At 42.5% G+C, this 13,340-nt stretch overlaps 1 protein-coding gene across 1 annotated transcript; it reads left to right on the forward strand.

The window, feature by feature from the left end:
* Window positions 1-234: 234 nt before the first annotated feature.
* Window positions 235-12,922, forward strand: LOC144484759 (dual specificity tyrosine-phosphorylation-regulated kinase 2-like). Its single transcript, XM_078203171.1, has 2 exons — window positions 235-278; window positions 11,209-12,922. Exons 1-2 carry the CDS (start codon window positions 237-239, stop codon window positions 12,802-12,804), a joined length of 1,638 nt encoding a protein of 545 aa, XP_078059297.1. The 5' UTR covers window positions 235-236; the 3' UTR covers window positions 12,805-12,922.
* Window positions 12,923-13,340: the final 418 nt, after the last annotated feature.

Raw genomic sequence — 13,340 nt, forward strand, 5'->3', positions numbered from 1 at the left:
AAACTGAATAGCCGGATTCCAGATTCCTCATTATTTATAGAAAAAGAGCTGTTGTCCTATTCCCTCTTGGAATATTCAAGAGTTTACAAGCACACAGTTCTAATTTACATACTACTGTATTTTTCTTTCTTCCTTTCTGTAGATTTTTGAATAACCTTGTTTAAATGGTGTGTGCCGATGAGTGATGACATCATTAGATGAGTGGCTGGCTCGGAGGAATTACTGCAGTCGACAATATGATGAAACGGACATCTATAGGTGCATTCGTCGACTTGAAGGTGCTTCAGTACCTACTCACATCAGTCACATGCAAGTTAAGTCAACTCCCCGCATGCACAGCTCGGATCAGTGGGGTAAATTTTCTAAGACCCCCATGCCACCAAGCAGGGCTTTGTGAGAAGTGGGTGATATTTGCAAAATCATAGGTGCACTGCCTAGTGAACCTGGATTTTCCAAGAAGCCACCTACGTCATGTCATGGCTCTTTGTCTCGTCACCATGCCAGTGTTCTGGGTCCTCAGAAAATTTCCCTCAGTAATCTTTCCAATTCACGAGTATTTATCAAAACATAAATAAAACTTTAGAGTTTATTTCTGATTGATCGTGGTGTACTTTTCTGCAAGAATTTCTCTCAATGGTTACTTTATAATGAATGATAGATTTTAAAATAGATTAACTTTAATCAGGATTATCATTGCCCTTTCTAACAATTAACCAAGGTATTTTCCTCCATCCAATTTGTAATGCTACATTTCTGTCTGTGTGGTCATTAGAGTTGTATTTGTGCGAATGTAAGTCAGTGACACACATGGTTTGGAGTTCAGTTTCCTTTTACCATCCCCTCCATCTCTTGAATCCTGAGCATGGAATGAGTTAGGGTAATGCATTTTGCCTTGTGTCCACATATTGAGTTAATGGGCTTTATCTCCTTACAAAACAATACCTTAAAATAACTTTTAAAAAACCTCAAATTCTATTTAGATAATTTATTCAGCCTCACACCCAAAATGGGCTGGATTTCTGGTGCTGGTAAGATCTTGAAAGGTGAGAAATCAGGCGCGAACCTGATTACTCGGTTCTCACGTTATCTTATTGGCTTGCCCCACCCCTCGGCTGGTGGGTCACAATGGTATGGTCGTCCCCATAGAGTTTTACAGCACAAAAAGAGGTCCTTCAGCCCATCCTGTCTGCACCAGCCATCAAGTACCTATATATTCTAATCCCATTTTCCAGCACTTAGGTCCATAACCTTGTATGATGCTATGATGTTTTAAGTGCTCATCTAAAAGCTTCTTAAATACGTGAGGGTTCCCACCTCTACCACCCTTCCAGGCAGTGAGTTCCAGATTGCCACCACCCTCTGGTGAAAGTGAGCTAAAATTTTTCCGTGATGGGCATGTTGAGCTACCCTAACCTCTGAAAGACATTGTGAGTTGCTCAACAACACCACAGTTGCAGACAGCTTTTGTATTTGTACAGAGCATCCGAAATAATGTTAAAATTAGTAAATAGAGAATAATGAAATATGCTGACATGCAGGAATCTGGTGAGCTCACAGACATCCTGACTCCCTTTAGGTTGCATAGACTCCAGGTTAAATACACTTTCCATAAACTTTAGTAATAGTACAGGATGTTTTGATGTACAATCAATGCAAGAGGAAATGTTGAATTATACATAACAATAGGAAAATCAATTTAGAGTGTAAAAATCCCTGACTGCGCAATTTTATTTCAAATAGATTTTCAAAGTTCTGAATTCTTTCCTGCTCCCAGAAAGAACTATGTGCAGGCCTCAAGAGAAAACTGTGTTGTTGAGTGTTCACTGCATTTGGCTAAAGTTCTGCCTGGGGTTCATGTACCCCTCTATCTACCTCCTGAGCTTATTTGCTATAGCTCCTTTTTGGTAAATATCCATGTGTGTTCTTACAGTGACAATATTCTGTGTGTGAAAAAAACATGTAAATAACTTTGCCAACAAGCTGTAGCTCATATGATGAGTGTTTGGAAACTTTAGTTTTAAGATGCTAGCACTGCAATGGATCTTATATATTGAACATGTGCCCCCTTTCCTGTGGGTTCTGTCAGACCTATGCGGATGTTATCAATCACATCTCCGGTTACCAGAGTGATCCCTACCCCAGACAATCCCCACAATTGAGTACCAGAAATCTGAAATTTCTGAGAATACTCATGCCCAATAACTAAGGATAAGCACATGGGCATCTTTTAAGTATATCATTTAGGGGAGATGGAATAGTGGCAACATCACTGGACTGATAATCTAGAAGCCCAGGCTAATGATCTTGGGACATCATGGCAGCTGGTAGAATTTAATTTCAATTAATAATCTGGAATTGAAAAGCTAGTCTCACTAATGGTGACCATGAAAACATTGTCACTTATCGTAAAAACCCATCTGGTTTACTAGTGCCCTTTAGGGAAGGAAATCTGCCGTCCTTACCTGGTCTGGCCTACATGTGACTCCAGACCCATAGCAATGTGGTTCACGCTTAACTGCCCTCTGGAAATGGCTGAGCAAGCCATTCAGTTCAAGGGCAATTAGGGATGGGCAAAAAATGTTGGCCTTGTTAGTGAGACCTATGTCCCATGAAAGAATTTTAAACAATTATTCCAATTACTTTGTGTGTTAAGGCAAACTTTCTGATTGTGTGACTCCAGGTTGACACCTTGGTCACCTAAAGTACACATCAGAGAAATCAAGTAGAAGCACAATTTTCTGGCCATTAATCAACATTGACAGAGATCAAAAGACGAATACAGATGTGGAGCCAGATTTTGATGATAGACTCAGGAATTGAGAGTCGGCCCATTTCTCGATGTTGCGTGCCTGAGTTCTGAATAAACTCGCACACGTTTTATATCCCGCCCCCCCCAGGTGAGGGGGAGAGGGGGTGTTGCACGGTAGCTGAAGTCAGGACCGTTGCCTTGCAAAGCATGGGAATGAAGGCACGAGGATATTGAGGCCGGCAGGTTCAAAGTCTCACCTCCACTCACAAGGACCTCAGTCCAGTTCATGGATGAAAGTTAGGCCTCCCAGCCTTGACCTCTTGACTCCCTCATACCCCCAGCCTACAACTTGCCCTCTCCATACACTCCATTCCCCCTCCATGCCCTTTCATAAACCTCATGCAAATGCAAGAATTGTTGAATTATACTTAACAATGAAAAAATTAATGGAATTTCAATGCGCGTGATCGTAGAAAATTTCCACAAATTTACTGTATGTTTTACACTATTGCCATAATTTCATTGGCACAGTAAAAGTTTAGACATATCAGAGTGAGAAATTCATTTGCCGCGACACAGATATACTTTGATTTCCCCGGAGACAGGCAGTGCCGTGGGCTGAATGATTGAAGAACACTGCATGGAACATGCAGGTAATGGCCCACAATGCTCAGCCTCCCTGCCCCGGGGAACCAAGGTAAGTGTACCTAGCAGCGCTATGTGAATGAATTTATCCCTTTTCATGTTAACAATTCATACTATTGATCTGTTTTCTCATGCAATACACATTTAGCATGAGATGTTTCACCTTTAATCAGTGTTAGTTTCAGTGACAGGCGGGATGGAAGCACAAAACGATTTCAGGGACTCATCTTGACCTTTTCTCAGCTGACAATGGGCACCATGTAAATGAGTCACACAAACCGATAAAGAGTATGAATGATAGTGAGGAGAATAAGATAATTCAGTCTGTAAACATGAATGAGTGTTCTTTGGAGAAGGAACCGGGGGAGATAATGAGGCAATTTCACATTTTAAACAATTCGGTGCGGAGTAAGGAGACAAGAGAATCTTTACCACCATCTGTTTGTTGGGACCAAGTAAAAGAAAAATTAGAGGTAAATTTCCTCAGGGTTTCTTCTCCACTGCCTTATCTTTAGTGGTGGTTTAGCAGAGACCTCACTTACCTGTGTGGTTGGGGCTTCCACCAAAATTATGGTAAAGGATAGAGATTGAGTGAAATAATTAACCACCCCATCGTTCTGAGCGTATAAGTTGTGATTTGGCAACCTCTTTAATTAGCGTAAAAATATAAACAATCCTTTAAGGTGTCCCACTTGTAGCATTATTTTTAACTTGCACCTTTGACTTAAGGTTTTGTGTCTGAGAACTGGAATCAGATCCAAACCAGACTGCGGGCTGTAAAAAAAATCAAAGAGAAAAAAGCTAGGGCAGTCTTAATCTAGTTCCCTGTGGACACAGATTCATGGCACAAAACTGTATAATGAACAACTTTTGGCAGTTTCTCTCAGGGATGTTAAAAGCACGGCTGGTGTATGTAACAGTGAAATTGCACTGCTCCACTTGGGAGTGCTCATTATGGAGTGAGATTATGGAGTATTGTGTAAAGGATAGAGGACATTTATCCTGTTCCCAGTCAATGCTTTATTGGATTTGACCGAAAACTAAACCGTACTTTTACTCAGCACAATATATTTGCCACTTTGAAAAATACAAAACTAAATAGATTTATAAAATATATTAAAAGCATGGCTTCAGACAGTTTATCAGATGACAGAAAACTAGAGCTCAATGGAGTTAGATGAACAAACTACTTGGAAAGTCTTTATATGCAATTTGGGAGTACACTAACTGCCTGGAATAACATGAAAGAAGAATCATCTATTGATTACTCAGGACAGAGATTAGAAGCCAGGTTGCCCAGCATAGATCTGTCAAGTATCTGGAAGACTCACCATGACATTGCCAACAGGTTAGACATTAGTCAGATCAAGCACAGTGTCATCATACATTCAAGAATGACATCCAGTCAGAATTGCAAGCTTCTGTCATGTGTCTTTATGTGTCTAAACATAGAAAGATAGAAACTAAGAGCAAGAGGAAGGCCATTTGACCCTTTGATCCTGTTCTGCCATTCAATATGATCATGACTGATCCTCTATATCAATGCCATATTCCCACATTATCCCCATATCCTTTGATGCCATTAAAAATCTAAAATAAATCTGTCTCTTTCTTGAATATGTTCAGTGACATGGCCTTCAATGGGAGGGAGTTCCACAGGTTCACTACCTTTTGAGTGAAAATTTTTTCCTAATCTCAATCCTAAATGATCTATCCTGTATCTTGAGACTGTGTCCCTGTTTCTAGATTCTCCAACCAGGGAAAACATCCTGCCTGCATTTAGACTGTCCAGCCATGTTAAAATATTATATGTTTCAATCAGATCTCCTCTCATCTTTCTAAATTCTCAGGAATACAGGCCTGGTTGAACCAATCTCTGCTCATAGGATGGTCCCGCCAACCTCGTATCAGCCTAGTGAACATCTGCTGCACTCCTTCTATCGCATGTACATCTTTTCCTAGGTAGGGAGACCAAAACTGCATGTAATACTCCGGATGTGGTCTCACCAAGTCCCTGTATAACTGCAGTAAACACAGTAAGGAGTTTAACAGCACCAGGTTAAAGTCCAACAGGTTTATTTGGTAGCAAACGCCACTAGCTTTTGGAGCGCTGCTCCTTCGTCAGATGGAGTGGAAATCTGCTCTCAAACAGGGCACAGAGACACAAAATCAAGTTACAGAATACTGATTAGAATGCGAATCTCTACAGCCGACCAGGTCTTAAAGATACAGACAATGTGAGTGGAGGGAGCATTAAGCACAGGTTAAAGAGATGTGTATTGTCTCCAGACAGGACAGCCAGTGAGATTCTGCAAGTCCAGCAGGCAAGCTGTGGGGGTTACTGATAGTGTGACATAAACCCAACATCCTGGTTTAGGCCGTCCTCATGTGTGCGGAACTTGGCTATCAGTTTCTGCTCAGCGACTCTGCGCTGTCGTGTGTCGTGAAGGCCGCCTTGGAGAACGCTTACCTGAAGATCAGAGGCTGAATGCCCGTGACCGCTGAAGTGCTCCCCCACAGGAAGAGAACAGTCTTGCCTGGTGATTGTCGAGCGGTGTTCATTCATCCGTTGTCGTAGCGTCTGCATGGTTTCCCCAATGTACCATGCCTCGGGACATCCTTTCCTGCAGCGTATCAGGTAGACAACGTTGGCTGAGTTGCAAGAGTAGGTACCGTGTACCTGGTAGATGGTGATTGCCACAGCAACCTCTGTAAGATGTGCCAGATCATCGACACAGATGCCATCATCTCACGTGAGAACACCATCTACACGGTACCTACTCTTGCAACTCGGCCAACGTTGTCTACCTGATACGCTGCAGGAAAGGATGTCCCAAGGTATGGTACATTGGGGAAACCATGCAGACGCTACGACAATGGATGAATGAACACCACTCGACAATCACCAGGCAAGACTGTTCTCTTCCTGCGGGGGAGCACTTCAGCGGTCATGAGCATTCAGCCTCTGATCTTCGGGTAAGCGTTCTCCAAGGCGGCCTTCACGACACACGACAGCGCAGAGTCGCTGAGCAGAAACTGATAGCCAAGTTCCGCACACATGAGGACAGCCTAAACCGGGATGTTGGATTTATGTCACACTATCAGTAACCCCCACAGCTTGCCTGCTGGACTTGCAGAATCTCACTGGCTATCCTGTCTGGAGACAATACACATCTCTTTAACCTGTGCTTAATGCTCCCTCCGCTCACATTGTCTGTATCTTTAAGACCTGGTTGGTTGTAGAGATTTGCATTTTAATCAGTATTCTGTAACTTGATTTTGTGTCTCTGCGCCCTGTTTGAGAGCACATTTCCACTCCATCTGACGAAGGAGCAGCGCTCCGAAAGCTAGTGGCGTTTGTTACCAAATAAACCTGTTGGGCTTTAACCTGGTGTTGTTAGAACATAGAACATAGAACAGTACAGCACAGAACAGGCCCTTCGGCCCACGATGTTGTGCCGAGCTTTATCTGAAACCAAGATCAAGCTATCCCACTCCCTATCATCCTGGTGTGCTCCATGTGCCTATCCAATAACCGCTTAAATGTTTCTAAAGTGTCTGACTCCACTATCACTGCAGGCAGTCCATTCCACACCCCAACCACTCTCTGCGTAAAGAACCTACCTCTGATATCCGTCCTGTATCTCCCACCACGAACCCTATAGTTATGCCCCCTTGTAATAGCTCCATCCACCCGAGGAAATAGTCTTTGAACGTTCACTCTATCTATCCCCTTCATCATTTTATACACCTCTATTAAGTCTCCCCTCAGCCTCCTCCGCTCCAGAGAGAACAGCCCTAGCTCCCTCAACCTTTCCTCATATGACCTACCCTCCAAACCAGGCAGCATCCTGGTAAATCTCCTCTGCACTCTTTCCAGCGCTTCCACATCCTTCTTATAGTGAGGTGACCAGAACTGCACACAATATTCCAAATGTGGTCTCACCAAGACTCCTTACTGTGTTTACCCCAGTCCAACGCCAGCATTTCCACATCATAACTGCAGTAAGACAGCCCTACTTTGGAATTCAAATCCTCTTTCAATGAAGGCTTTTCTAATTGCTTGCTGCACCTGCCTCTCCACTTTCATTGACTGGTGTACAAGGATGCCCAGATCCTTTTGTACATCCACACTTATCAATATATCATCATTTAAATAATACTTGCCCTTACTGTTTTTCACATCAAAGTGTATAACCTCCTATTTAGCCATATTGTACTGCATCTGCCTTGTGTTTGCCCACTCACACAGCTTGTCTAAATCACCTTGAAGCCTCCTTGCATCCCCCATTTATAAAAAGACCCAGTTATTCCCATTCTTTGTTTCCTGTCTGTCAACCAATTCTTGATCCATGCCAATACATTAACCTCTAACACATATGATTTAATTTTCCCCACTAACCTCTTATGACGATCTTACCAAAAGCCTTCTGAAAGTCCAAATACATCACACCCACAGGTTCACCCTTATCTATTTTACTAGTTACATCCCCAAAAAACTCCAGTAGATTTGTTAAGCATGATTTGCCTTTCATATACCCACACTGGCTTTGTCCAATCCTAGTAATGTTTTCCAAATGTTCTGTTATCACATCTTTTATAATAGACTCTAGCATGTTCCCTCTACTGATGTCAGGCTGATTGGTCTGTAATTCTTCCTTTATCTCTCCCTCCCATTTTAAATAATGGGGTTACATTACCTACCCTCCAATCTGTAGGACCTGCTCCAGAGTCTATAGAATTTTGGAACATGACCACTAATGCATCCAATATTTCCAGGAGCATTTCGTTTGATACTCTGGGATATAGATTATTAGGCCCTGATTATTTGTCAGCCTTCAACCCCATTAATTTCCCCAGAACCATTTTCTTACTAATACTGATTTCCTCCAATTCTGCCCTCTAACTAGATCCTTGGTTCCCCGATATTTCTTGGAGAGTATTTATGCCCTCTTTTGTGAAGACAGAACCAAAGTAGTGTTCAATTCTTCTGCCATTTCTTTGATCTTCAATTTAATAGTCCAGCTTATGACTGGAAAGGACTCTTGACCCACGGACCTTTGGTCGCATAGGGCAGGATGTCCCATGAGGTAGTGGGATCCAGAGTGCTGGATTTGCTTCCTCTTCTTCGCCTCGCCTCTGTATTCATGAATTTTAGAGATATTTATACGAGTTTCCTGGGTCAGAACATGTGTTTATCCATTGGAGTAGTGCATGGTGTGTAAAATGGTTGCCATATTCCCGGAGCCATGTGAAAATTAGAGTGCAAACTTTAATAAAGCAATTATGGCTATAATTTGCAGCAACATCATGGTGAAGCAGCAATTAAATAAGAGACAGTGAGATGCCTCATTAATCTTTTGCCCTACTTTCAAGAACCTGCCCCACAAGAGCAGCCAGCATTTGCAACCAAACAAGGCAACTGGCACAGAATTTGACACCATTTCAGGAATTGAGTTCAGGAGGTTTTGGCTGCAGATGTTTGTGGCAGGAAACCTGCCAGAAACGTCACTCATGCCATGTGAAGGGGGGTGGCATTAGCACAAGCGCCAATTCTGTTACCCATAAAACTGGAGGCCAGTATTGCAAAATGGCCAGAGAGGACAAGGAAGCATATTAACAACACTTTTTACCCTCTAGAAGTGACAGCTGTACAGCTAACTAATGCACTCTGGTTGGAGGTGGTGGAGGGAGGGTCTGTTAATTAACTCAGGATCTTACACCATGGTTCCCCTTCTCCCCTTCTACAACAATTATTTGCATGAACGTTAGCACTCCTTTCCCCACCTTAACAGGCTGATACCTCCACATCTCTTACTCTAGCTCTCCCATATCACTGCAAACATCCTCCTTAACTGTCAGCCTTCTCTTGTTTGATGCTGTAGGAGAACATGTTGCATAATGGCCACAAGGGGCAGACCAAGATATGGGGTATCTCCAAAGATGAATGCCTTTCATGTCATGAGAGGTGAAAAGGCCAAAGACTGCAAACTATCTGACAGCTGCTTGATCGTACTGCCTCTCAGGATAGTAGCATGTTTCAGGACTCTGGCCCTCTCCGTCACAACATATCCCAGTGGAACATGGCAGGGAACATCAGGCTGTCCAGAAACAAGTTCCAGATATCAACCAGCAGCAACTTCCTGCCAAGAGCAAGATGCCATGAGAGGACGATGCTTTCAGTCATGGGAGCATTTTGTAGAACATGAGTAGCCAGTCACCTCACACAATTCTCTTTCTCAGGTTGCATCTAGGAGAAGCACTAGAATAATTGAATGAAATGCACATGCAGCCACCAAGGGGAAGCACAGTGTCAGTAGGTTAGCATGCATTCACTTTGGACATAATTGTATTAAAATAGAAAGCACCCTGCTACTCATGAAGTTTAGTCATACAGGATAAGTTGCACTAATTTAGTGTTGATATATTCAGTCAGGTTATGATTATTGGCATGGTCTTATGGGAACAAAGGGGCTAGTATGTTCTAAGATGAGTGTTCCTTCAGAACATTTTTGAACTTTAATGTTAATAAATTCTGCATTCTCATTCAATAAGTATTTTCATACAGCATAATTAGTTTCTACCAAGTGATTTGATTTAGTATTACATGTATTAGTATACAATGAAAAGTATTACAGACAAAGCATACCATTCATAGAGAAGGAAACAAGAGAGTGCAGAATGTAGTGTTACAGTCGGTGACATGTGGATTTCCAAAAAACACTAATGGCTGACATGTATACTAATCTTAGAATACCCTACCTCACCCAGCCTAAGTTTATTTTAAGTTGTCTCACACAGTCATCCTTAAGATTTCCCTTAGTGAACTTGTGCCAAATTGTTCCTATCTGCAGTTTTGGGCTATGAATTCAGGCCCAGAGTTGAGACTCCACAAACTCATTTCATGTACAGCCAGCATATCAGCAGTTTAGGCTGGCTTCAAAGCCAGTCCCAGAGTCAACAAGACAATAGGGACAGATTTCCTTACCCTTTTAGGGACATTTAATGGTGGAAAACATGTCCGGAATTCTCTGGCTGTTCGCTAGTGGTGGATTCTCTTGTTCAGCCTGCAGTGCACCCCTGCTGCTGGTTTCCTGGCTGTGTGTGTGTGTGTGGTTGGCGCTACAATGGGAAATCCTATTGACAGCGGCGGGATCTTCTGGTCCCGCCGTTAGCGAACGGTGTGTCGCTTCTCGCTGCCAAGGAACCCGCTGATAGGAGGCTGGAAAATTCCGGCCCATATGTTTATTTTTAAATGGAATGATTGGGGCAGTCATTCTGTGACAATTTGTTCACAAGAAAGTACAGTAAATGAGAAAAGATACACACTAAAGCAGTTACTTCTAAGGTCCAAGTGGTTAGATTGGAGATGGTGCAATAAGTCTTAGTTTCAACAGCAAGAGTCAAGCATGTATGAAAGATGACGAATGAGTAAAATGTTATATGTTTAAGAGCAAAACACAAATGAAGGTCAGAGGCACAGTGGCTATGGCAGTGTTAAAAGAGAAAATTGTGGTGCAGAAATTTTGGTGCTGGAAGTCATTGATTGGAAGGATTGTCTCTCAGGCAACAAACATTTCTTGCATCTATCCAGAAGGGTGTGAGAGAAATACTTGACAACTGTACTCAAATTTAAGGGCAGCTTATAAGTATCGTATAAGTTGAGCTTTAGAGAGGAAATCATGCATCATATATCCTTCCTGAATCAGAATAAGCTATTTACAGACACTAATAACAAATTTCCATTATTGATTTACTGTTGAGATAACCGCATCTAGCATTCACAACAGGAATCTGGTTTTCTTCTGTTTCAGGAGAGTGACTATACAAGTACCATGACTGATCCATTTCGTGATGGAGTTGATCAGCACTTCCAAGGTCAAGAATTGTATGAAGAAAACGAGCCAAAATTGACAGCATGTGCAACACCAAACAATACTCTCAGTGCCAATGATAAGAGTTCCCTGCCTTCCCACAAACTGGAGAGCTCCATCCAACTCAAAGGCAGCTGCAGTTCTATTAAATCCTATGACGTCTCCACTCGGCCTAAAGGGGAACCAATGACAGCAATGGAGGCAAAGAAACACTATATACACAAACTTACACCCTACGAGGAACAGGAAATAGCTAGCTATTCAGAAATCTATTTTGTTGGACCAAATTCTAAAAAGAGACCAGGAATTATTGGATCACCAAATAATAATAGCTACGATGATGAGCAGGGATCTTATCTGTATGTGCCACATGATCATATAGCCTATCGATACGAAGTCATCAAGGTAATTGGAAAAGGTAGCTTTGGGCAGGTGGTGAAGGCTTATGACCACAAACTCCACCAGTACATCGCCTTGAAAATGGTGCGGAATGAGAAAAGATTCCATAGGCAAGCAGCAGAGGAGATCAAGATACTAGACCACCTGAGGAAGCAAGACAAAGACAACAGCATGAATGTCATCCATATCTTCGAGAGTTTTTCCTTCCGTAACCACATCTGTATGACTTTTGAACTACTGAGCATGAACCTCTATGAACTCATCAAAAAGAATAAGTTCCAAGGATTCAGTCTGCCCCTGGTCCGTAAATTTGCACACTCCATCCTGCAGTGCCTTGATGCTTTGCATAAAAGCCATATCATCCATTGTGACTTGAAGCCTGAGAACATCCTGTTGAAGCAACAGGGCCGTAGTGGAGTTAAAGTGATTGACTTTGGATCCAGTTGCTATGACCATCAAAAAATCTACACATACATTCAGTCACGTTTTTACCGAGCTCCTGAGGTGATTCTAGGAGCACAATATGGGATGGCTATTGATATGTGGAGTTTGGGATGCATTCTTGCTGAACTGCTGACTGGCCATCCACTGTTGCCAGGTGAAGACGAGGGAGATCAGCTAGCTTGCATGATGGAACTATTAGGAATGCCATCTAAAATGCTGCTGGAATGTTCCAAAAGGGCCAAAATGTTCATCAGTTCAAAGGGTTATCCTAGATATTCTTCTGTTGTAACACTTCCTGATGGAACCATGCATTTGAATGGTGGACGATCTCGGAGAGGAAAAAATCGGGGTCCCCCTGGTCAACGGGACTGGATATCTGCCCTGAAGGGCTGTGATGACCCATCTTTCATTGACTTCCTGAAGCACTGCCTGGAGTGGGATCCTGCCTTACGCATGACACCAGCACAGGCCTTAAGGCACCCTTGGCTACGAAGACGTCTGCCAAAGCCTCCAACGAATGACAAAACAACATTTGTCAAACGCATGTCAGCAAGCCCTACTGCTCTCATGGATGCAGTGGTTAAACTACCTCCTACTTCTGCCAGCATTGCCAATAAACTGAAATCCAATCAGAATAATGATCCCAATCCCAACATGACTCAGAGGACTGTACTGCCAAAGCTGGTCAGTTGACTGGTATCTTGAAGAAGGAAAAAAAAATTGTTGTTACTCACTTGGAATATGAATTCCTGTGGCATGCGGTATACAGGGAATACAATTTCTTCCTTTCTACATTCCAATGTGACTTGAGCCAACAGGTCTTTGATTATTACAAGGCTGCAAGTCTGCACTGAGCATGCTCCAGGACTGCTGGGCAGCTCCTGCCAGGCCACACTGTACACATTGGTTTACACTGTACAATGACACAAACTACCCATCAACATTCACAGTAAAGCAGTTGGGCTGGATGCAAAAATGAAAAGGTGTTCTTTGATTGGATAGTTATTTATTTTATATCAGCAGAATCTCACACAGAAATCATTGTGTGCTAATCCTTTCCCTCCCCACATATTTGAAGGCCAAAAGTGTCCTTGTATTCACTGATGAAACTGCTGTGAACAAAAGTGGCCTCAACCCATTCACATTCTAAATAAAATTATCATGTAAGATTATATTTATTTACAAATTTGTGATGTACCAATGGATTTGGCCCATAAGCTATCCTAATT

The sequence above is a fragment of the Mustelus asterias genome, chromosome 3 (assembly GCF_964213995.1).
Source record: "Mustelus asterias chromosome 3, sMusAst1.hap1.1, whole genome shotgun sequence".
Classification (NCBI taxonomy): Eukaryota; Metazoa; Chordata; class Chondrichthyes; order Carcharhiniformes; family Triakidae; genus Mustelus; species Mustelus asterias.

What these genes read in the sequence shown, in the direction of transcription:
- LOC144484759 (XM_078203171.1), top strand. Translation starts at nt 237, where the DNA reads ATGATGAAACGGACATCTATAGGTGCATTCGTCGACTTGAAG. An exon ending in GTGCATTCGTCGACTTGAAG is followed by an intron (nt 279 to 11,208) that starts GTGCTTCAGTAC and finishes CTTCTGTTTCAG; the next exon opens with GAGAGTGACTATACAAGTAC.